At 37.6% G+C, this 25,076-nt stretch overlaps 2 protein-coding genes and 2 pseudogenes across 8 annotated transcripts in view; 3 read left to right on the forward strand and 1 right to left on the reverse strand.

Annotated features, from left to right (window-relative positions):
* Positions 1-25,076, reverse strand: part of LOC150075639 (intracellular coagulation inhibitor 1-like) — a 39,714-nt gene that overhangs the window by 11,034 nt on the left and 3,604 nt on the right. The window contains exon 1 of one of the 5 annotated variants that reach the window (XM_090389271.1): positions 9,630-9,689. The exons of 2 other annotated variants lie outside the window; for them this stretch is intronic. The gene's annotated coding sequence lies outside the window, so the exon portion shown is untranslated. Of the gene's footprint in view, positions 1-7,349; positions 7,386-9,629; positions 9,756-25,076 lie in introns of those variants that run through there. 2 more of the 5 variants (XM_090389269.1, XR_016547925.1) reach the window with 2 other exon arrangements.
* Positions 455-4,988, forward strand: LOC150075640 (intracellular coagulation inhibitor 1 pseudogene; annotated as a pseudogene). The gene is made up of 2 exons (XR_016547926.1): positions 455-655; positions 3,745-4,988. The product of XR_016547926.1 is annotated as an intracellular coagulation inhibitor 1 pseudogene (transcript).
* Positions 8,662-9,867, forward strand: LOC150075641 (intracellular coagulation inhibitor 1-like). The gene has a single exon (XM_090388602.1). It carries the CDS (start codon positions 8,662-8,664, stop codon positions 9,865-9,867), a length of 1,206 nt encoding a protein of 401 aa, XP_090244728.1.
* LOC150075642 (intracellular coagulation inhibitor 1 pseudogene) lies at positions 12,760-16,542 on the forward strand (annotated as a pseudogene). The gene is made up of 2 exons (XR_016547901.1): positions 12,760-12,891; positions 15,273-16,542. The product of XR_016547901.1 is annotated as an intracellular coagulation inhibitor 1 pseudogene (transcript).

Genomic DNA, 25,076 nt, shown 5'->3' on the forward strand with positions numbered 1-25,076 from the left:
AAAAAACAATGCCATTCCTCCCTTGAGACCACAGCCATCTGAGAAAAGACCAGAAAAAATTCATAATATCATTGAGAAGATTCGAACACAGTTCTTTTCCACCCAATGGGGGTTAGACAGAAAGGAACCTTTGGTTCCTTTCTGTCTAACATTCTGGAACCTTTCTAGTATGTGAAAACATCCATTTCAAAATAATATTACACTGATTACGTCACAAGCAACTGGCTTGGTGTGTGAGAAGCAGCAGCACCCCTGTCCATTACGAAATCAAACATAAACAAAACTAAGACTCCACAATGTCCTTCGTGAACTTTTCTCAAGATTTTCCCGGAAATAATTATCTTTTCTAAAAACTTTCACGAGTTTGTTTGAAGGGAACGTGCAATGACGTCACCCTGTGATCGTCACACGTGACTGTTGTCCGCGTAAGTTTACAAATGCCCTGCGCATGCCAGGAAGAAATTGTGTCACAATAGGTCTGTTCATAATAGAAAGAAGTCGGATGTAAAGCTGTTAAAACAGGTAGCGCTGCTATCCAGGAATTTGATCACGTGACCATATTATTCATAACTCCTCTCTCCCTCTGTGTTTCTGTCTCCTGAGCGCCATATGTTTGTGGGAAATTAAAGAAGTCCCTCAACATTTCCATTAAAAGGTAAGTACTCGATATTCTTATATTCCTTCAATAGAACGAAAACACCAGGAAAAATTAGGGGACAATGTCCAGGAAGGTTGCTTTTAATTCTTTCTCGTGTTAATATTAATATCCCCTGATGGATTAGTAGGTGGTTACCAATTAAGGGAATTTACGGGAATGAGTTCCATATGATGGAACTTATTCGGTGAGATCTCAGTTGGAGAACTATCGAGAATGGAAGAAGTTTTAATGGTTCTTTCGATAGAATTGATTTGAATTCTAATTGCTGAAAAATGCGAAAGGACTCGCTGGAAACCTAGCGTTCTTTAGAGGTCATTTCCAATACACTTTAAACGTTTTGCTGTTTGCTTGTAAGTTTTCGTACAACATTTGAAATGGTGCGTCCATATTCTTGGTTTCTATTTCTAAAAATGACCAAAAGAAATTCATGGTAGACTGTGTATAAGATTGCTATTTAAAAATCGCCATCGTAAGGTAATCAAGAAGTCAGCAGAAGCATTCGCAAAGTCCAAGACCAAAGACACTGTCGATTGTTGATTTCTGATGGAACAGGCTTCGACCAACATGGTCTTTTTTTATTGGGCTTTAAAGAATTTCAATGCAAACATGAACGTGGGACGGCATGCTGATCCACCATGTCCTCAGCATCAAACTCAAGTAACATGGACAAACAATACTTGGTTACAGAAAGACCTCAATCCTGTTTCCATAAGGAAGAAATCCTTGTCCAGAACAGCTCCCCCAACTTAATATATCGGCATTAAGTACCGAAAATCGAAAGCTATAATGGACAAAGGGATAGTTGAGTGGGAGAAGACAGAGAGTGGTAATCAATGGACACTGCTCTTCGTGGACTAATGCTATTAATCCACGAAGCCTGATATAGCTTGATATACCTTAGAGTATATTAGGAATAATGTCCGAGTTTGCAGATGTTACAAAGGTTGGCTGCGTTGTTAATGGCAGTGTGCTACTGCAACAGGATCTAGAAAAGTTAGGCAGATGGACTGAAAAGTGACAACTGGTGGCAACATTGACTAATGCAAAGTACTGCATAAGGATAGAAGTAAACGCAGAGTAACCTACCAACTGTGTGGCACGAAATTCGGGATGGTAGAGAATGAAAAGGGCCTGGGGGTAATTGTGCAGTCACATATGACGTTTTCTGAGCAGTGCAGACAGGCTGCCAGAGCAAGTCATGGGATCTTGTCAATGATATAAAGGAATTTTGCTAGTAGTGATTATTCCCTTTGTATAAGGGCAATAGTCAGACCGCACCTTGAGTTCTGCGTACAGGTTTGGAGGCCTCATTTTAGGAAGGTGTAGAGCTGCTGGAACGAGTACAGAGAAGGGCAACAAAATTAGTAAATGGAACAAAGGGTTGCTGTTACGAACATTGGCTTAAGTTCTGAAAATTGCAGCTTCTGGAGGCTAGGCACCTGCGTGGCGATGTGATTGAGGTCTATAAGGCCTTGAATGGGTTGAGCGAGCTCAAACCTGAGGGGGCATCAATTCAAATTGAGGAAAGACAGTTGTAAAATAGATGTGTGGAAATTTGCCTTTAGCCAGCGGTTCGTTTATTGCTGGAAGAAACTTCCATCTGTCGTTGTGGAAGTTGATAGCTTAAATAAATTCAAGAAGGAACTGGACAAACTGGATGGTGAAAATGGATTTTTTTTTTAATGGCTAATGCTGTATAAATTTGTTTTCTTGCATTATATGCTTCTGCTAATTAGAAAGTTCTTGGTATCATATAAATGCCATATGATTTCCGTGGGGGTTCTTGCCCAATCCGATGATCTTTCAGGTTTTTCAAGGCGGTTTTTGTAGGAGCATGTTCAGCAGGAGCCAAATTAAAAAAAAAAAGGATATCACTATGGGACCAAAGTGGAAGGCCAAAAGAGAAAACGGCTCCGAAAAGAAGAAATGAGTCAGAAATAGATACTCCAAGGACGAAACCGCAAGGCCTTAAAGCTAATCGTGTGTCAGAATAGAAGGTCCAGTGTGCAGCGAATGGCTGAAAATTTGAATTTGGGCAAAGATAGAACTATTTAAAAAATAATAAAACTAAATACTCAATTGGAGTGGTACACAATGTAAAGAATGGAAATGGAACAGCAAAAAAAGATCACTTGGTCTGAAAAGTCTCGATTTAGAATTTTGCACCAGTGATAGTGTGGCATGAGCCTCATTAAGCTATGAATCCAGTTGTTTCGTGTCCACCACTGAATTGGCTCGAAGTGGTATCATAGAATCGGGTATGTTCCGTTGGTATGGACTCTTTCGAGATCAATGCAATGCAATTTCGAGATCCAGCAAACAACTACCCACCGTACAAAAATTGTATCTAAATGTTTGGAAGGACATTCCCAAGATTTCCAACATTTGCCGCGGCAGATGCATATCTAATTCTAATTGAGAATGTTTGGAAAGGGCTGTTCGACTTTTTTTTTTACCAGTGAGTGTAATTATACCAGGTATCCACTTGAACAAATCTTCGTGGGTAGCATAGTTGGAGGAATTGCTGTAATCCGCACACAGGGTAGAAAAGACTTGAGTTCGAGTCCAGTTGATGCAATGAGCAATCTTTATGGCCATTTTCACAACATGGCTGAATTAGTCGGACTCAGGCGAAGATAACATGGTTTTTTCTCCCGGAAACTCGGGTTTTTCGTCCAGCAAACAGACAATTTACACTTTTGCATCGATCATATTGAATGGAGTAATATGGCCTTCGTACCATTCTTACGTACTGTATTTCAAATAGCAAGCGTGTTAAATTAAAAAGTGTTTCACAATTTTTAAATTTTAAATCATTGAAAGTATTGAATTTGCAAACTGGAAGAATTTATTGCATAAATTCTTGCAGTTTGCTTTTATCTCCAGAAACTCGGGTTTCTTCCCCAGTTAGAAGTAAACTGTCTGTAACACAATAGAAATTTTAAAGGCAATCCAGGATTGGGTTTGGAACATTTATGATTCATAAATTTATTCGCGATTCTTCTTGTTCAAACGTATTTCAAAAGAAGAGTCCCATTGTGATTGCCATATCGTATTAATACGCTTTTTTTTCCTCTCTCTTACAGCCATGTCTCTCATCCCAGTGCTTTCAGCAATCTTCTTCCTCGTATGCCAGGTTTCAAGCAGGTCCCGACGCAATTCTGAACTCTCTGACATAGTGGCAACAGCAAATAACTACTTCGCTCTAAATCTTCATAAGGAGCTCGCAAGTGAGGATGGAAATCTCTTTTATTCTCCCTTCAGTTTGAGCGTAGCCATTGCCATGTTGAAAATAGGAGCAAGAGGACCCACAGCAGAAGAAATTAGGCAGACGATGGGTTATAATTGGGCCGGTCTTACAGATGAAAACATACCCAAAGGGTACCGGAAGTTATTAAATTCACTGACGTCGACTGATGAGTACATTCTAAAAGTTGGGAATGCTGCTTTTATACAGAAGGACTTCGAAATCAAGCCTCAGTACAGTAAGAAACTGAAGAACCAGTTTAAAGCAATCGTCAGGAATGTTGATTTTAAGGGAAATAGGGAAGAAGCTGTTCGTTGGATCAATTCTTGGGTTGCGGTAAGTACAAACCAGAAAATTAAAAAACTTATAGAAACACTGGATCCAAGGACTGTCGCCATGATCGTGAATGCTGTGTACTTTAAAGGTACTTGGAAGACGCAGTTCGATCCTAAAATTACTCTGCGGGCAACATTTTATAATAACGGGTTGCAGTCTTCAGAAAAGAAGGTGTCTATGATGACCATGAGGAATCATGAATTCCCTTATGCCTTCATAGAAGAACACGATTTCAGAGTTCTGGAGCTTCCCTACAAGGGAAAAGATATTGTGATGAGGATTTTGCTTCCGGAGGAGATCAATGGTATCCGTGCACTGGAGGCTCAACTCTCAGAAGATCTTCTGAATAAAATCAACAATAGTTTGAAAGAAGTAAATGTGGAAATTATCTCGATTCCAAAGTTTAAATTGGAATATTCCAAGGAAATGGAAGAACCCCTCAAAGTCATGGACATGAAGAGTGCCTTCACCAGTCGTGCAGATCTGAGCGGGATTAGCAACAGTAAACTTTTGGTTTCCACGATCATCCATAAAGCTTTCATTGAAGTGAACGAAGAGGGAACGGAAGCTGCTGCAGCCACTGGCATTGGAGTTGCTCTGATATCTTATAATCCTCGTACACCAAGATTCGTTGCAGATCACCCGTTCCTCTTTTTTATTATTGACAAGAGGAATGGGATGATTCTCTTCAGTGGAAGAGTCAATGATCTCTGAAATGACCAAAGTTGTATTGAAATTCTAATAAAGGTAATTACTATACAAAGTTATTGAGTTGGTTTTATTAGTATTGAGAAAAAATTTTTAAAACACATTTCCTAAAAACATTTTTCTTAGAATTTTCTTAACTCAGTTACAATGGACGAGAATTTATGTAAGAAAGACAAGTTAACGGTTTTTTTTTCTAATTCTATTAAACAAATTTTTTATTGAGTACATAGTGTCGATTAAAGGCTTAGAGTTTTCCATCTGATTGAGGTGTCAAGTGAGGGTGGAAGACTGAAGTCCCAGTAGCCGATATGATAAGCTGATGTCTGGAGGCGATTGGTTAGCGAGTTAATGAACTCATCTCTTACCTGTTGATTCGGGGAAGGTGGTTCATAGATGGAATAACTGTGGTATATTGGTGATTCTTGTTGCAATCTGAATACTTTTCGCATGTTGGGGAAAGCACGGGCTAATTATGTTTCACTATGAACATGAAATTGTTCTACGGTGGCTATAACCCATACCACGATACCACCATCAGCATGATGACTGGTGGACACATTACCGGTCCATCAAGAGATCCCGGAAAAGCTGGTACATGTGCGTACATCTGCATGCCATAATTGCAAAATGTTTCTGATTTTTTGGCCAGTGACTGTATCATTATAAAGATTAAACATTGCAACAGCCTTCCCCAGTGAATGGCCATTCTATTCATTATAAAATCAAGCTTAAAATACACAGCTAGGTGTCTCAATGTACTTCCTAAAATTAGTAAAGAAACCCGAGCACTTGTGATATGCAGGTTTCAGGTTTCTTTGCTAATGCCCTGCACGTGAAATGAAGATACTACGTTTCTCCTTTAAAGACACTCCTATAAAGTCTTTTTATAATAGAAAGGACTCCAATGTAAGATTACTAGAGAATCTGAGAACGGTAGGCTAATAATACATTCTCCCGAATTGTCTTTCTACTTTCTGCACAGTATAAGAAATTGAGGAAATTCTTCCAGATTGCTTCTAAAAGGTAAGAAATCGATATACAGTCCCTGTTAAAATTATTAGTATATTTAGATATTAAATTTTAACATTCGATTATTGGGAATTTGCAGGAGTTCTGTCAAAAAACGCCACCATTTGTAATGATACCGATATTGCAGTCTCCAACGTTATAAAGTTCTTCCTTAAACTCATTGGCAACTCTTTTCCCTTGTCTTATTTTCCGTCTCACTTTCATAAAGCTGTTAGTATCAAATTTAAATTCTTTTCCCCAGATCATATTGATTTAAAACCTTAGAATTCAGGCTCTCTTGAATACTCATCCAACTCAACTCCTTTCAAGGTCCTTTAATATTTAGAAATGCGGTCGACTGCGTCACTAATTTGTTATTTCCTTTTTCAGAAAAAATCCTCCCACTCCTGACGAATTGAGTTCAGTGAAATTGCTTTTGCGATAGGACAGTAGTTACCAGTTAAATGCCCCTTGACCTGGGATAATTGAAGCCATATCCATTAAAATGGTTTTAGCATTAAAAAAATAAGCAGTTGAATGTCTCCCAGAGTGCCTTTAAAAACCACAAAACCGTGAATTAGGATGGCAGTGTGTTGACTTGTATTACCATGAATCAAGATTCGAAAACCCGTTTACAAGGTCTATTCTTATTTCGCTCAGATCAACTCAACTAGGACCTTACGAAAATAAAATCATGAAGTAGGCCAACATATCGTCAAATTCCATGAAGATACACGCCTCAATTTTCACCACCCTGTTCAGAACCATTACCCAAATAACGTCCTTTAATTGACCAATCCTATTGCGACTGCCATATCGTATTACGTAATACTCTTCTTCTCTCTTACAGTGCTTTCAGGAGTCTTCTTCCTTATATGCCAGGTCGCAAGCAGGTCCGAGACCGCTTCTGAGATCTCTTACCAACTTGCAACAGCAAACAACTACTTTCTTCTAAATTTACATTTTCCAAGTAGCCAACGCAGCTTTTATACAAAGACATTGTGATGAGGGTTTTATTGCCACAGAAGTTGACCGGTCTCTGTGCACTGGAAGCTCAACTATCAGAGGACCTTCTGCATAAAACCTGATGTAGTCTGAAAAGGTAAAAGCGGATAAAGTCATGATTCCTAAGTTTAAATTGGAATATTCCAAAGAAATAAAAGCGACACTGAAAGGTATGCAAATGAGGAGCGCCTTTACCCGTACTGCAGATCTCAGCAGGATTAGCCACTCCATTAAACTTTATATTTCTACCGTCATCCATAAGTCTTTCGTTGAAGTGAACGAAGAAGGTATTGAGGCTGCTGCAGTCACTGGAATTCGAATTGATCTGCTGTCTGCTGAAGATTCGTGACTGATCACCCTTTTCTCTTTCTTATTATTGACAAGAGGAATGAAATGATTCTCTTCTGTGGAAGGGTCAATGAGCTGTCAAAGGATTAATGTTGTATTGAAGTTCTAATAATGGAAATTACTATACTGGGAGATTGAGTCAGATTTATTCATATTTATATTTTTGATATAAATCAATTGATAAATGACAATGGATTCTAAGAACATAGGCGACTAAGGTCATGTTGCTCTGTGTACTCGTATATTGTCTGTAAATTGTGTGTTCTGAGGTGAATTTTCTGTTTGCTGGGAGAAAAACCCGTGTTTCCGGGAGAAAAATCATCCTACCCTCTGAGACCGACTAACTCAACCATGTTTAAAAAATACTCAAAAAAATTCCACCCGTCATCGACGAATTCGAACTCCTTTCCATCCGGTGTGGTGAGGACGGTGATCCTTTCAACTGTGCTACCCACAAGGGCATGGGTCATTGAATAAAATTTTAAAACCATATTTTCTTAATCAGACATTTTTGGTCTTTAGAAATGGTACAGCTTTTTTCCACAATCCAGTTCCAATGGAAGAGTTTCTAAGAAAAATGAATTCGTCTGCAGGTGATGCGTGGTCGGAATCTGTACATCTGATTGAAGTTAATAAAGGATGTTGTTGAATGAAGCGCAAATTTAAAATCCATACTATTTATTTTCGTTTAATTTAAAATTAAAGTTGGACATCAGATTCACCCAAAGATCAAACTTCATAAGTTGATCAGACAAAATACCACAAAAGGTAATCACGTTTGAAAAGCTTATTAATGAATTAACATGTGACAATTGGTAGAATTGAATGTTTATTAGTGATATTAAAATTGGCATTCATTTGTTGTCTAAAATTATGCTATATTGTCCTCGCAATAGCACAGTTGTTAGAATCTTCACCTCCCCCACACTGGATGGAAGAGACCTGAGTTCCAATCCCATTAATGGCGTGAGGAATTTTAATGGGCCTTTTCCACAACTTGGCTGAGATAGTTGGTCTTAGACAATGGTGGCCTGGTTTTTGATTCCTGAAACTGTATTTTTTCCACCAGAAAATAGAAAATCGACCACAGACACATCAAATTTACAGACTTTATGAAATATTTATTTATTTATGACGGCCTCTACAGCCAGGAGTTAGGAGCGGAACTGCAACAACACAAGCGCTTTAAGTGGTTCAAGCCTTAGACTGCTAAATAAGGTTAATTTACCAACACACCCCTCAATTTTTACCACCCTGTTCAGAACCATTGCCCAAAAAACGTGTTTTAATTGACCAACACTATTGCGATTACCATATCGTACTAATACTCTTCTTTTCCTCTCTTACAGCCATGTCTCTCGTTACAGTGCTTTCAGGAGTCTGTTTCCTTATGTGCCAGGTCACAAGCAGGTCCGAAACCGCTTCTAAGATCTCTAACCAACTAGCAACAGCAAATAACTACTTTCTTGTAAATTTACATAAGAAGCTCGCAATTGAGAAAGGAAACTTGTTTTATTCTCCATTTAGTTTATCTATAGCGATGGCCATGTTGGTAAGCGGGGCTCAAAAAACTACAGCCCTAGAAATTAGGGAGACGATGGGTTTTAACAAGGTCATCATTACGGAGAGCAACATACCCAAAGGGTACCATCGGTTATTGAACTCGCTTCGATCATCGACCAAGGAATACGTTTTCCAAGTAGCCAACGCAGCTTTTATAAGAAAGGACATCAAAATCAAACCCCGGTACAGTAGAGACATGAGAATCTATTTTAAAGCAATGATGAGATATGTGGATTTTAAGAAAAACAGTGAGCCAACTATTCGTTGGATCAATTCTTGGGTTGCATCAAGAACAAATCAGAAGATTAAAAATCTTGTAGATTCACTGGATCCAAACACTGTCTCCATGATCGTGAACGCTGTCTACTTCAAAGGCACGTGGAAGACGAAATTTGATCCTAAATTAACCAAACAAACAATGTTTTTAAATAACGGGTCGCAATCTACTAGAAAGGGAGTGCCTATGATGACCATTCATGATCAAAATTTCTCTTATGCCTTCATAAAAGAGAAAGGTGTTAGAGTTTTGGAGCTTCCCTATAAGGGAGAAGACATTGTAATGAGGATTTTATTGCCACAGAAGTTGGATGGTCTCGATGCACTGGAAACTCAACTATCAGAGGACCTTCTGCGTAAAATCAAGAGTAGTCTGAAGAAAGTAAAAGTGAGTAAAGTCATGATTCCTAAGTTTAAATTGGAATATTCCAAAGAAATGAAAAAGACATTGAAAAGTATGAAAATAAGGATTGTCTTTACCTCTACTGCAGATCTCAACGGCATCAGCGACTCCTTAAAACTTTACGTTTCAACTGTCATCCATAAGTCTTTCGTTGAAGTGAACGAAGAGGGAGCTGTGGCTGATTCGGTCACTGGAGTTAGAATTTCCCAGGTGAGTTATGGTACAAGTTTCGTGGCTGATCACCCTTTTCTCTTTTTTGTTATTGATACGAGGAATGAGATGATTCTCTTCTGCGGAAGGGTCAATGAGCTGTGAAAGGACCAAAGTTGTATTGTAGTTCTAATAAAGGATATATTTATTTTATGTTTTTGATACAAATCAATCGATAAATGAAAATGGATAACAGATGAATGTATGTATAAGGCGTGTTTCATTGAATAAAATTTTACAACCGTATTGTCTTAATTAGACATTTTTGTCTTGTAGAAGTCATACATCTATTTTCTACAATCCAGTGTAAATGGAAGAGAATCTAAAAAAAAAGGTGTTTATCTGCAGGTGGTATTGTAGAATCAAGTCCAAATTTAAAATCCACGGTATTTGATTTAAAAACTAGAGTTGGATATCAGTTCCACCCAAATTCAGACTGTTTTGACCTGAGAAAATACCACTGAGATGAACACGTTTCAAAATCTTAGAGATATTTCATTAGAATCGCTGAGCAATATACGTTGATATTTTTAATTTTTTAGTAGATGATTAACGTGTGGCAATTGAAAGTATTGATTGTTTATTAGCAATATTAAAATTTGAATCCATTTGTCAAAAATTGCCTTCGTGGGTAGCAGAGTTGGTATAATCACCGTCCTCTCCACATCCGGTGAAAAGACCTGAATTCTAGTCCCGTAGATGACTTCAGGAATTTTAATGGGCTTTTTTCAGTAGTGGCCGAGTTAGTTGGCGAGGGTGGGTTTTCTTCCAACAAACAGAAAAACGACCACAGAACACATGCAATTTTACATACAGTGTACAAGGATCAATATGGTGTGGAGAAAGTCATGATTCCTAAGTTTAAATTGGAACATTCCAAAGAAATGAATGCGACACTCAAAGGTTTGCAAATGAGAAGCGCCTTTACCCCTACTGCAGATCTTAGAGGGATCAGCGACTGCATTAAACTTTACGTTTCCACCGTCATCCATAAGTCTTTCGTTGAAGTGAACGAAGAGGGAACCGAGGCTGCTGCAGCCACAGGAATTGGGGTTACGGTGTGTTTTGCTGTTCAAAGTTGCGTGGCTGATAACCCTTTTCTGTTTCTTATTATTGACAAGAGGAATGAGATGATTGTCTTCTGTGGGTCAATGAGCTCTGAAAGACCAAAATTGTATTTTGCTGTCATAAAAGAACAGCCAAGGTATTTGGCTGTTCTTCTATTATGGGTGGTAGACAGGTATAAATAGTTCAACCTCAATGCGAATAAAAGTGAAGCTTAACGGGGTGAGTTGATACAATAACACAAAAAGATATTCAATGGGAGATACATAACTTTCTAGTGGTATGAGTAGACCAGTCCATACCAATAGAATGTACCCCATACCAAGATACCACTGCTCCACTGGTGGAGCTAAGACATGCATGGCTTCCTGAGGATCAAGCTACTCTTTGATCTACTGTATCTTCAAAAAGACTCGTCGCACCACATGATCTGTTTACATTGTTCAACAGTCTCCTATTTGCACTGGTGGACCATGCCATTTGAATATTTCGATTTTCTTTTCTTTTTCGCAGATTGAAGTGACTTTCGTATAGGACTCTGAACCTCCCAAACTAATGCGCAATTCACTTTAAATTCCTGCAGTCTCATTCTTGGAATATTGACTATGCAGCTGGTAGCAGCCACAAATCTTCCATGACCTGATACAAAGATGTCCCTGGAAAGTGCACAGCAAAAATAAAAGATAGAATAACAGAGATAAGAGTAGAAGGGCAACAAATCCCCACAGCTGCACTCCATAAAGAATGGAGGGGTAAATGATGGTGCTGATGTAACGCTTTGTTACGCAAAGGGCATCTATATGTGACAGATGGTGTATTCATTTGAAAATTCTGTATTCTTCCTTGATGGGATCAAGGTGATTATTGAATATGAGCTTCCTGTCAAAAACAACTCCAAAATCAGTGTGCTGTTCGGCTAGGGAGATGGGGGATGCCATCCTGAAATGGACAGATCTCAGTTTAGCATCTTCTCGGGGAGAGGAGGACTACTGTAATGGATTTAGTTGGATTTATTCCACAAGTGGCAAAATATTCCGCTGGTTGACTTGATACGATCAGCATATCATATAAAGTTTGACTTTCCTTTGAGGAAGGAAAGCAACATAGCAGTAAACAGTAATCCTGGTAGCACACCATCGTGAAGAACCACTAGTGTGGCCAGCAACACAAACACACCCCACACTAACTCACAAACAAAACATAGATCTGGTCTTTTCACAGTGTTCTGTATCTTCACAGTGAAACCAACGTTCCAGGAGTCGCCCTACCCCAAACATACGTACGTACAGTGGATGACATCAATGAAAACGCCGAAGCCACCCTAGTGCGCTAAAAAACTCCCACGATTTTAGGATATTTCAAAGCTTGGGAAGATCGATTGAGCAATTGTGTGTGTGTGTGTGTGTGTGTGTGTGTGTGTGTGTGTGTGTGTGTGTGTGTGTGTGTGTGTGTGTGTGTGTGTGTGTGTGTGTGTGTGTGTGTGTGTGTGCAGAAGGAAGGCACCTTGAAGGTGATTATGTTAGCAAGACCAACTGTTCACTCAATAAACCTTCTAGTAAAATTCTGAGAACTTTTTTCCGGAAACAACTATTTCGAAATACCATTATGATGGGGCAACAACCTTCCTTTTTGAACAGCGACTCTGTTCATCACGAAATTCAACGAAAACACACCATTGTTTTACCACGTCCTTTCTAACCTTTTCTTGTGATTTTCCCAAAAATAATAATTCTTTACCAAGGACAGCCAAGCAGCTTGTTTGGAGGAACCGTGCGATGACGTCACCCATTGCACGTACGTGGGTGACGATGACCTATCGGTGTTTATCCAGGTTTGTTTGCGCTGCGCATGTCACATAGAGATTACGTCTCACCTTAACAACGGGTCTTGATAATAGAAAGAACACTGATTTAAGGCTATTATAACAGGGGGCTCTGTTAACCGGGAGTTTGATCACCTGACGACGATAGTTTTCGTGACGCTTTCTCTTCCATTCCTTTCTACCTGCTGCAGAGTATAGGAGTGTTGTAAATTGAAGTGATCCTTCAAGATTTTCCCTGAAAGGTAAGTACTGTACAGAAAAGATAAGTACTATTCTTAAGTTTATTCAATAGAACTAACCAGGAAAAATAAATTTAGTTCTCGTCAAATTTGTGCTTCTTCGTCGTGTTAATGTCATGTGAATGGATGCTTATTAGTTGAGGCATGTGTTCTAACTGGTTTGGGAGCGAAGAGGTGGAATTCAGAAAAAAATTTCTCACAGATCCTATACTTCAAGGCACGAAGTAGAAACTGAATGTCTATAGAATTGATTGGAGACAGTTTGTAAGAGACCCGAGTGCTAGCTTTGGTAGAGACTGCAAATTTCAGTGAGGTTAAGATGGCATTGCCCCCGATATTTGGACAATGCTGCATGGTAGGGCAGATTTGAAATATGTACAGAGTCAGTACATGTTTATAAGGTAACCCACTTGATTTGAAGCAGAAGACGCGATATTTGTGATGTGTTTATACCGAGAAGGCTTAGAAGTCTGGATGATTAGCATTAAAGATACCAGAGGGGTTCGAGAAAGATTTGTATTCAGTCAGAAGTAGTTGTGATAGAATGTTGAAATAAACACCATGTATTTCAATTGTTCAACTTAATAGTCACCATACAAAACGACACCCTTTTCCACCCCTCTCAATACACTTCCGCAGTCAGTTGTGTAGGAGTGCTCTGATTGTCTTTGAAACGATGACTCGGCAGCAGAAATCACCTTGCCATTAGCAGTAAAGTGTTTCCGCGAAGAAAGGACTTCAGGGCAGGAAAGAAGAAGAAATCCTAGGGTATATTTTAACTTTTCCTGGCACATTGACATATTGATGGAACATTTAAACTTTTCCTGGCGCATTGACAAAATTTCATGTGCACATTGTGCCTTTTCCATCTTCTAGTAAAGGGTCAGAAGTCTGGGAACCCACCTAGCAGACACTTAACTCATATGCAACCATTGATAGTTGATGTTCTCCACAGACTTTACACTAATTTGGAGCTATGAGGCTAGTTCGTTGATGCTAATACGGTAATCCAGGATTAATGCCTCAACTTTGGCAACACTTTCTTCTGTTACAACAGTTGCTGGGTGTCCTGGTATTTCTGCATCATGCGCTGAAGTTCTACCACATTTGAATTGTTTATATCAATGTGCAACAAGTCTGTGACTTGGGCAGTCTTCCCCATAAACAGCGACCATTTCTTCGTGGAATGTTTCATTTGCAGCAAGAAGAACAAATCAGTGATCGTAGTCCACTTTAACCATTGTGACACTTCACTTCATTCAGCGAAAAGAAAAAGAAAAATGAGCTGTTACATCGAAACTGAAATTTATATGATTGCAATAGAGAATTCAAGGTATCAAACAAACAAAAAAAAAAATTCATATTCCATCACAGCTACTTCTGGGTAAATGGAAATCTTTTTTGAACTCCTCCCCTCCCCCATTCGTATGTGACCTTGTTTAGATTTGTAAATTTCTGCAGGAAAAGCTATGGTAAGCGTTTTCTTCGACCAATATGGGTTTTTGCTGTTATGCTTTAAGAACCCGATGCAATGTTAAACTCCCCAAACCGATCTGAACAACTGATAGAAAAAATAATCCTGATTCATGCTAAAAGACATGGTGGGGAACTCTCTACACTTGGAACTAAATTCTGTATAATGGCCACTCTAGTACTTTCAATCACGTAATTTATAAAACATTTTTATTAATATTTAATTTTATTTTAAATGGATCACAGAAGGCGTAACCACTTTTTGCTTCTTTTATTACATAAAAGATTAATCTGAATAAAAATTAATGCTTTTAGCAATAATTATTATTTCTCAAGATTAAATAAATATATTAATTAATTGAATTTTGGCATTCCATTTCGTAATTTCCTTAAATAAACAATTCTCAACATCAATGGATATAATAAGCAGCACCATCTGCTTATTTATCTAACGTGATTGAAAGAGACATTCAGTAGCACGCCCTCATGGGTAGCGCAGAATCTGCGTCCTCCACACACTGGGTGGAAAAGACTAAGTTCGAATCCCATCGATGACGTGAGGAATTTTTATGAGCCTTTTCACAATGTGGCAGATTTAGTCGGTCTCAGGAGAGGGTAGCATGATTTTCTCTCCCGGAAACTTGGGATTTTTGTCTAGCAAACAAAAAATCGACCAGAGAACACACGCAATTTACAGACCTAATATATTGTACATAGTGCAATATGGCCTTAGTCGCTGATGCACCTAAAAATCAAACAAACAACATTTCGGCTTTCTTTAATCAGACCACACATACGCGCCTCCATTTTATCCTTCCTTGCTGAAAACTATCAGACATCAAATGTTTTAAATGAATAACTCTAGTGTGATTATAACATCATATTAATACTTCTTTTTTCCTCTCTTCCAGACATGTCTCTTATCACAGTGCTTTCAGGAGTCTTCTTCCTCATATGCCAGGTTTCAGGCAGGTCCGAATCCACTTCTCGAATCTCTCAACAGGTGGCGACAGCAAATAACTACTTTGCTCTAAATCTCCATAAGAAGCTCGCAAAGGAAAAAGGAAATCTCTTTTATTCTCCATTTAGTTTGTCCGTCGCCATTGCCATGTTGAACAATGGAGCTAGAGGGCTCACAGCAGAAGAAATTAGGCAGACGATGGGTTACAACAAGTCCGGCCTTACAGATGAAAATATACTGAAAGGGTACCAGCAGTTACTAAATTCGCTGAGGTCATCAGCGAATGAATACATTCTCTATGTGGGGAACGCTGCTTTTATACAGAAGGACTTTGATATCAATCCCCAGTACAGGAAAGGACTGAAGGACCACTTTAAAGCAATTGTTAGAAAAATGGATTTTCTGAAAAATAGGGATGAAGCTGTTCGTTGGATCAATTCGTGGGTTGCAGTAAGCACAAACCAGAAAATTAAAAAACTTATAGAGTCACTGGATCCAAGTATTGTTGCCATGATTGTGAATGCTGTTTACTTTAAAGGAACGTGGAAGACACAATTCAATCCTAAACTATCCCTGCAAACACCATTTTTCAATAACGGGTCGGAGTCTTCGAGTAAGGTGGTGGATATGATGTTCATGAGAAATCATGAGTTTCCTTATGCCTTCATCGAAGAGGACGGCTTGAGGGTTCTAGAGCTTCCCTACAAGGGAGAAGACATTGTGATGAGGATTTTTCTTCCAGAAGAGTTGAATGGTCTCCCTGAACTAGAGGCCCAACTTTCCGAAGACTTTCTGAATAAAATCAACAACAGTCTGAAGAAAGTAAAAGTAGAAATAGTCACGATTCCTAAGTTTAAATTGGAATATACCAAGGAAATGAAAGAGCCGCTCATAAATCTGGAAATGAAGAGTGTCTTCAGCAGTAGTGCAGATCTCAGCGGGATCAGCAACACTAGCAAACTTTTCGTTTCCACCATTGTTCATAAGGCTTTCGTTGAAGTGAATGAAGAAGGCACCGAAGCAGCTGCAGCCACTGGAATTGGAGTTGCTTTGGTGTCTCATAACCCTCGTACTCCAAGATTCGTTGCAGATCACCCTTTTTTCTTTTCAATTGTTGACAAAAGGAATGGTATGATTCTCTTTTGTGGAAGAGTCAATGAGTTATGAACAGAAGCAGAATTGTATGAAATTCTAATAAAAGAAATTATCGTACAATGAAATTGAGATAGATCTTTTTTATGTATTTTATGTCATTATTATTAAGAATAATTTTTAAAACATATTCCATAAAAGAAGACAACGTTTTTCCTCTTTTACAAGCTCAGTAAATTTTCTTAATTCACGAGAAATTAGGAAAGAATTAATCTATCGGATGTAATTTACCAAACCTTATTTTCTTAACATTAACTGAAAATTTTCATAAAATGTAATCTGAATATTTTTATTTTAAACCAATTTCCACTTTTCGTTACCAGGTGGCAATTTCTCAGAACGCCATCTACCTGTTGGAAATTAGAAATATGTTATTATTTTGTTGCTAAGTCGTCTGCTTACCACATAGCTGTCGCCATGAATTTTATTTATTAATACCAGTAAAAATTTAAATATAATTATGAAGAAGACAAGAAAACAATAAAAGAAGACAGTTTTAGAAGATTTTAAGCTAGTCTCTACAGGTAATCTTGATTAAATACGTAATTTGTCATAATTAGCTGTAAATAATTCAATTTTTAATTACCTGCTTAAAACCTGTCATATGACAAACGTAACTTATTTATAGTATGATAGTAAACTTATTTTGCTTCACCCGAATACCATTTTCCCTCTTATAATTATTTATATGGGACATCCCACTAAATCATGATTTTTAAAATTTTTCTTTTTAATTATTCTTGGAACTGCTGAAGCATACTTCATCATACAAAAACAAGAGTAAGAAATTTTACTTGTTAATGTATGAACAGGAAAGTTTCGTTTCTTTTTTATTATTTGGATAATACAGTACTATTTAAAAAAAGAAAAAAAAAACAAACCGGATTTCCTCATGCCATCGGAAGTGTCCTTGACCTTTTGTTTAACGAACATAATTACTACTGAAAGAATATTATTAATACCGACTGAAAATACAATAACTGCAATTTATAAATTAATTACATTGGACATAATTCCTTGAAGAGGAAAACTAAACGTATCGATTGTATGAAAGTAAATGCTGTAAATAAAAGATATTGTAACAAAGTGGTAAAAATTAAACTGCGCCACTTTAAAGAACCTAAAGTGCTATGAAGAACGGTTGTTTCTAAGAACAGAAACAGAAGGTATAAATGAGGAAGAAGAAAAGATAGTTCTGACAATTTGGAATTGGGCAGTTAATGGATCTTGGATAGTTGAGACGCGTATTCGGACTGGTTTATAAAAGATTTGGAGAATTACGGATGCTAATTGAGAACAGTGCTCATGGAAGAATCAATAGAAAAAGCATACAGCAGAAACTGAACGTCTCTGTGGTAAGGATTTAAAAGAGAGGTTGAAAGAGTTGGATCATTAATTAACTTGAATTTCCTCTTTTGGACAGTTTAAAAGATTTACAAAAGTTTTAAGAGAACTGTCCCAGAACAATATTCCATAGTAGGACGGATTTGAGACGTGTACAGGGTCGATATCTGTTTGGACAAAAAGTTTTGATGCAGTGGAAGCAGTATTTGTGGTGTGCTTATGCTAAAAGAGATTAAAAGTCAAGGAAATCCTCATTTCCTTGACAGGATCATCCAGGCGATGATCCTATCTAAAAATCTGAGTTTTATCGAAGGTGAACAGAGAAATAATACAAGATTAAATTTTGAAAGGAATTGAAATTTAGTATTTTCAATACGAGAATAAACATTTATCTATAGACGGGTGTTTAAGGAATTGATGGAGATATTCAAAAAGTTGAAGTTGTGCAGGTCAAGTTTTTCGAAACTGGAAGAAGAAGCGCAGTGTGTAATCATCAGTAAAATTATGGATTGGATTTCCAGGCGATAGAGGAAGATCATTAATATTAATGATCTTTCTCCACCTCCAACAAGGAAAAAGAACTGAATTTCGGAGTAATACCAGAATTAATGGAGAAGTTAGAAGACAGAAAGCCATCCTCCATCACCAGCAGAGGATTGGTGATGGTAGATGGCTTTCAAAGAGAAAACTGGCTTCCCAATTGCAAAATACAATCGAAATCTATACGATAGGATCTTGTTTAGAGGACCTTTATGTCAAAAATGAACTTTAAGAATAACTTTTACAACAAAACCGTCCTCAAAGCAGTTAAAGAATCACCAAGAAATCCAGGAATATATGGGAGCTGTAGTCAGTATATGCATCGTCAGGGATTTGATGGAGGGGGTTGGCATCTACAAATCTTTAAATCGAAAAGTTAATGCAATGGATGCATTAGAAAGACAAGTGCGGACTTGCTATGGGGCGCCATCCCTAACTGGATTAAAAAGCGATCTGCTGTAAGAATACAGATATAACCTTCATAAGTTATGGAAAGTGCACCATGAAGATTATATGCCATATTAGAGAGCGAACGGGTCCTTTCACGTCTGCTCCCGATAGGTTGGCAACCTAGTGTATATTAAAATATATTTAAATAATGAATGAATGAGAGAAATATTTCGAAATCACATGTATAAGTTCGAGGTTCTGGGTTTATTCGTAATCAGTTCTAAGCAAATTATCACTTAAGAGATAAGAAAATTATTTCCTAAGCGATCTCAGCCCAGCATTATTGATTACAACTTCATTCTACGCTTCTAAGACATTTTGCAACAACAGGATATAAGTGATGTCCCTCACTTCCTCCCTCAATTGTCTGAGTACGCGGGGGATTTACACAAGGACAATTACTTCGTTAAAACTGTCCTTCATGAAATCCCCTCACTGAAACCTTTTCAATCTTCCAAGAATTCTTGAAAAAAATAGAAATTCTTCCGAAAATAGATGTCTCTGAATATAAATGAATTAAACCAATGAACGGCCATGTCTTTCAGGAACATGGTTGCTTTGGTTGTGTCCGGATTATAAGAGAGTCATATTTTAATAGTGGCCCACTTGCATGTTCTCCGGCTGCCTTCAGATTCATGTTCGATTTCGAACCCAAACGTGCAGATTTACAAACACGATGTACCGACGTGCCTTGGACAGATTACAATTGGCACCAATCCAACGAACTCAACTCTACTCTCATGACTATAAATGACAGCATCCTTTTGCATTCATCGCGCAACTGTAAAAGGAACAATGAATCCTTTTTGACATCCGAATGTATAAATATCGACCAACAACAGTTCATTTATCCACGCACCCGTATCCTCATCAGCGTAATCATTACATATTTTTTTCTTTCCCACATCCTTCCACTTTCTTGATCCTGTTTAATCATATCCTGTTTCAAAGCTGTTTGCTGTCTTCCAGGACACAAAAGTTCCGGGTAGTAGTCGAAGCTTTGCTGGAAAAAATGTTCCCTTGAAAGCAAAACTTAAGAATAAATAATCTTCAAACCTTGGTCCAATCATTTATATTAGATACTGTGGGATGTTTGTGTATTCTTTCTATCGTGTGAACTCCTCTGAGATGTCATCGTCTCAGAATATAAACAGAAAATTGATAAATATTATATTTATTAATTTGTTTCGGTGCCCATAAATTCATGAGTGCGCCATTAATAATATCAATAGTTTCTATATAATAAGAATTAGTGTGTTAGGTGATAACTGTTAGATTTTCGTATTTAATTATATAAATGTAAAAAAATAAATTTTAAATATAAATTGATAAAACCTAAGGGTAAGGGTTTTATACTCTCGTCCCGTGTCATCAATGGATATCTTTATTTTATTTATTTTTAAAATGGAATAGCGTATTATCCACTTAAAATCAGCTGAACAACGTTGATATGTACTGTACATAAGTGCTGCCCTCTACTAGAATTTTTAAAAAATAATTCGTATTTAATATTTCACTTGATAAGCAGTAGTAGTGGCATGTGATGCAAGAAAGCAAATGTATGAGCTTATGCAGAATCAGCCAAAAAAAAAAAAAAAATCACACCATTCCCCCCAAATGCCTGTCCAGTTCCTCCTTAAATTTATTCAACCTATCAACTTCCACAACGACAGATGGAAGTTTGTTCTAGCAATTAATAACCCGCTGGCTAAAGTCAAATTTCCGCCCATCTATTCTACATCTGTCTTTTCTTAATTTGAATTTATGCCCCCTTAGGTTCGTAATCTGAACAAGTGGAAGGATCCCATCAGAATTCAGCGTGCTCAACCCATTCAAGGCCTTATACACCTCAATCAGATCACCGCGCAGGTGCCTAGTCTCCAGCCACTGCAATTTGCAGAACTTAAGCCTGTCTTGGTAAGAGGATCCCTTCATTCCCCTCACCAATCTTGTTGCCCTTCTCTGTAAACGCTCAAGCAAATCGACATCCTTCCTAAAATGAGGCCTCCAGACCTGTACGCAGTACTCAAAGCGTGGCCTGACCATTGCCTTATACAGATGGACAATCACCTCCTTTTCCCTGCTAGCAAAATTCCTATATATCATTGACAAAACCCCATGACCTGCCCTGGCAGCCTGTCTGCATAAGGGTTCTAAGCAGCGAAAAACAAATACAATCCAGTTGCAGATGAACTGATTTTGCAAAGATATTCAAATTCTTAGAAAAACCATTCTTACTAGAAGAAAAAAGTGAAGAGCAGTTAGCTTGTGTTAATCAGGGATATGACGATCTCTGAGAAAGGTCAATTGCAAAAGCTACAGAGGTTGAGGGAAGATCTCCAAGGGTAGATGGTATAAATCCAGTTATATTAACAAATTGTTGCATGTAAGTGTATCAAATTGGTAATAAGATTAACGGTATAATATAATCTCTTCTTCTTGGAGTGGGGAATCACTAATCTTTTCCGAAGTGTACGGGATGGTTATAAAGTAATTTTTCCACTTTTAAAATCAATAAATCAAGAAGTGTAGATCGATACAAGAAGTCCTTAAGGGGTCAGTGTTGGAAACGTCTTGTTTCGAATCTTCAATGATTAAAATGAGAATAGATGAATGCTAAAACTTTACAATGACCATTGAAGGTTGGGAACGATGTCGTTCTGTTTCCAAATGACTTGGATCTGTCAGAAATATTATCTCAAAATGATTATAATTATTTCTTATTTATGGTAAAAATGGGTGGAAATTTGAGTCATAGAACTTCTATGAATATCATAGAACTTCTAGAGAGGGTTCAAAGAAGGCGATCAGCCAATAAGGCGCAGCAATCGTACTCAAGAGGCTTACAAGGACGGTCCTGCAAAACTTGGCATCTTAGTGAGAACCTGATGTTTAAGATTGCTGGAATAAATTATCTACCAACGTAAAAAACTGTTATGTTAGGGCAACCCGAGAATCAACACATGCGAGAGTCTGCCCATGAGTAATATGTTCATAAATTGCTGTGTTCTCTGGATTTGCCTGCTTTGCTGGGCGAAAAATTTGAATTTCTTCAGGAAAAACCTTACTGTCCATGTCTCAGACCAACTAACTCAGCCACAGAGCAAAAAATGCCCTTTAAATGTTCTTTGCGGAATTGAGGGGATCCAAACCCAGCCTTTTTCCTCCCGGTGTGTGGAAGACGGTGATTATAACCACTGTGCTACCACCCGGACTATTTATCAAGTTAATCGCGTTCAATAAAGTTAAATGCCGAATTAGATGGTCAGTTTTTGGTAATTTAAAACATGAGTTATTAGCGAATTTTTGTTTTTGGCTGACCCAGGAAATGGCTAGTTCCTTGTATCCTTTAGCCATTCTAACACTAATACTTTTGGTCACTTAGTACAGTTGAACTTGAAAAATCATTATCTGGTGCTCTTGTTCGATACTGTTCAATTAGTGCAATTGGGAAAAAATAAAAAGAAAAAACACCTGTCTCTTGTTCTCAATATTTCCTTAGAGGTGTTGCTGTATTGTGCAATCAGAGCCTTCAATCAAGCCATTAGGATAGAAAATAGAACATAGATGGACAAAAACATAATGAACCTTTGGAGTAAAGAGAATATTTAAGGAAATATTATATTATATTTCAATATAATATTATTTAATATATTTTAGGATGTATGTAAAAAAATAAATAGTAAAATTCAAGGACTACCATTCCAAAGAAACAAAAAATGTTTTCTGCATAAAAAATTAAACGAAAGTACAACTTACCTACAATCAGTTCCTGATAACAAAGACAAGTGCAGTGTATACTCTTTAATTAGAAGGCTCATTGATGTTCGGGTAGAATTACCATTCCGATTGTGGGAATGCGGTCTGTCTTTTGTATTTACAGTTGTTGCAAAAGAGGGAGGCATGGAGTGCATTTCATCTATGACCATGAATCTGTCTCTTTGGTCTTAAGAGAATGTTCTATTAGGAACCAGTATCCGATCGACTAAGAAGACATGGACGTCTTAGTCGATCATGTCATGGGGAAGACAGGTGATCTTTCTGATTTTCAGAAGGGTGTTATTGTTGGAACACGTTTAGCAGGAGATGCAATTGGAAATAGCTGATGTGGTGCTGCCAATGCCAATTCTGGACTGCGGAATAGGGGCAAGAGGTCATGTGGTCTGATGAATCTCGTACACTTTTTTGCAGCTATAGGTTGAAAGTGTGGCATGGGCCTCATGATGCCATACATCGAGAGTGTCTTGAGTCCACCACTCAAGACGCTGAAGGTGCTATCCTGTTGGTATGGACGGGGTCCTCTCATAGCGCTAGAAGGTCGTGTTACCTCTAATGAATATCTTTCTGTTGTATTGGACCAATGCAGTATTTCATTTTAACGTGGATTGCGACGGATTCTTTAAAGATGACAACGTAACTATCCACCGTGCAAAAATCTCACTTGAATGGTTTCAGGACTACCAACGTCTACCCTGGCTGCCTAATTCTTCAGATATGAATGCAGTTAAGAATGTCTGGGATATGTTGGAAAGGGCAGTTCGGCTTTGTAGTCCTCTGCCAACCACAACTCAAGGGTCATTTGCAGGTTTAATTACAGTACATAGCTGAATACTGTTGCATTGCAACGCTACTTGAGCTCCCTTTTTTTAATTTTTGTGTTTCCAGCTGTGTTTTTCCTTAAGAAAGAGAAAACAGGCATAGGTGTTCCCTTTCCCTTAAGAAAGAGAAAAGGAAAAGTAAAAGGGAATGCTGATGCTTCCATCTGATATCATTTCAATCGGAGGTGGGCGCGCTGCACCCTTTTTTCCTTCTGAGTATCGGTCCTAATTGAGCCCACAATAATCCACATATAGAAAACTGAAAACCAATTAAATGTTCTTGGATTGGCTATCTGAAACAGCGCATAAAAATAATGCCTTTTAATACTTCAGCCCAATCCCAAATAGAAAACTAGAGTTTGAAAATATTTGTTTGGTTACAGATTTCTTGTTAAGTTTAATCGATAATATTCAAATCATGTTCCTTCTTACTATTTTAAATTTTTGAAATAAAAGTGTTAGCTAATTTAGGTTTAATATTTTTAATAAAAGGGTTAATACTTAATAAAGAGTGTAATACTTTTATAATTCATTTAAAATTTGTACAACGATTTTTTAAATTTTATTTTAAGTTTGATTTACAAAGGAAACAACTTTGAAAAAAATATACAAATTTTAATATTTTGAAGTCTAGATTGTGACCATGTTATAAAACCAGTTATAAAACTTTTAAATTTCGATTAGTAGCTATTCGTAAGTTAAAGTAATTATGAATTTTAAAAAAATTAAAAATTTACTAAATTATGAGCTTTAAAAAGTGTTAAAATTTGCCTAAGAAAAGAAAGTACACATTCCTTTCTACTGTAATAGTAGAATCGATGCGTGGGTTATGATTACAAGATTGAACGTGTTGTGTTAATTCTGTACCCGATAAATTAGATTTGAAGCTATTAAAGTGGTAGCAGTCACGTGTGTTAGAAATTTTTGAAGTCCCAAATTTATTTGTTGGACTACCAATGAAACATGCTTGACAACCTGATTGACATCTAATCAAATATATAATGTCGTATACTGATATGTTGTCCTGTATGGATTAAATTTAGAACCTAATTTGTTATAAGATGTAAATATTAACTTGATATCTGTCGAAGTCGTCCAGCATATTGTTGATGGTATGGAAGGACGATAAGGGGTTTGTGTATCTTATTCGAATTGTTATTAATATTGTCAGGGTTATTAATACTATTATGGACTTTAGTAATGGTTTCTTTTATTAGTTGTAATGGGTATTTTCTGTCGATAAATTTTTTAGTGAGGTATTGCAATTCTGTGGATAGATCTGCTTGTGTGTGACTATATTCAATAGCATTATACACTGTGCTGCCACTTTATTAGGTACACCTATCTAGTAGAGTGTTGAACCTCCTATAGCCTTCAAAACAACCTGAATTCGTCAAGGCATGGGTTGAAGAAGATACTGAAAACGTTGTGTAGGAAAGGAGTACCATGCAGACATGAGTGTGTCACGCAGTTCCTTCAGATTCGACGGAGGTGTAGGCCTGCAGCGAACAGCCCTTTCCAGCTCAATCAGTGGCCTGCTCAATATCCAGGAATTGAGCAGGCCACTGCAGCAACGAAAATCATTGTTATGTTCCTGTAACCATTCCATAGTGATTCCGGCTTTGTGCACCGGCGCATTATCCTGCTGGAAGTAACCATCTGACTGAGGA

The sequence above is a fragment of the Mastigoproctus giganteus genome, chromosome 14 (assembly GCF_048544385.1).
Source record: "Mastigoproctus giganteus isolate SK-2022 chromosome 14, ASM4854438v1, whole genome shotgun sequence".
Lineage (NCBI taxonomy): Eukaryota > Metazoa > Arthropoda > Arachnida > Uropygi > Thelyphonidae > Mastigoproctus > Mastigoproctus giganteus.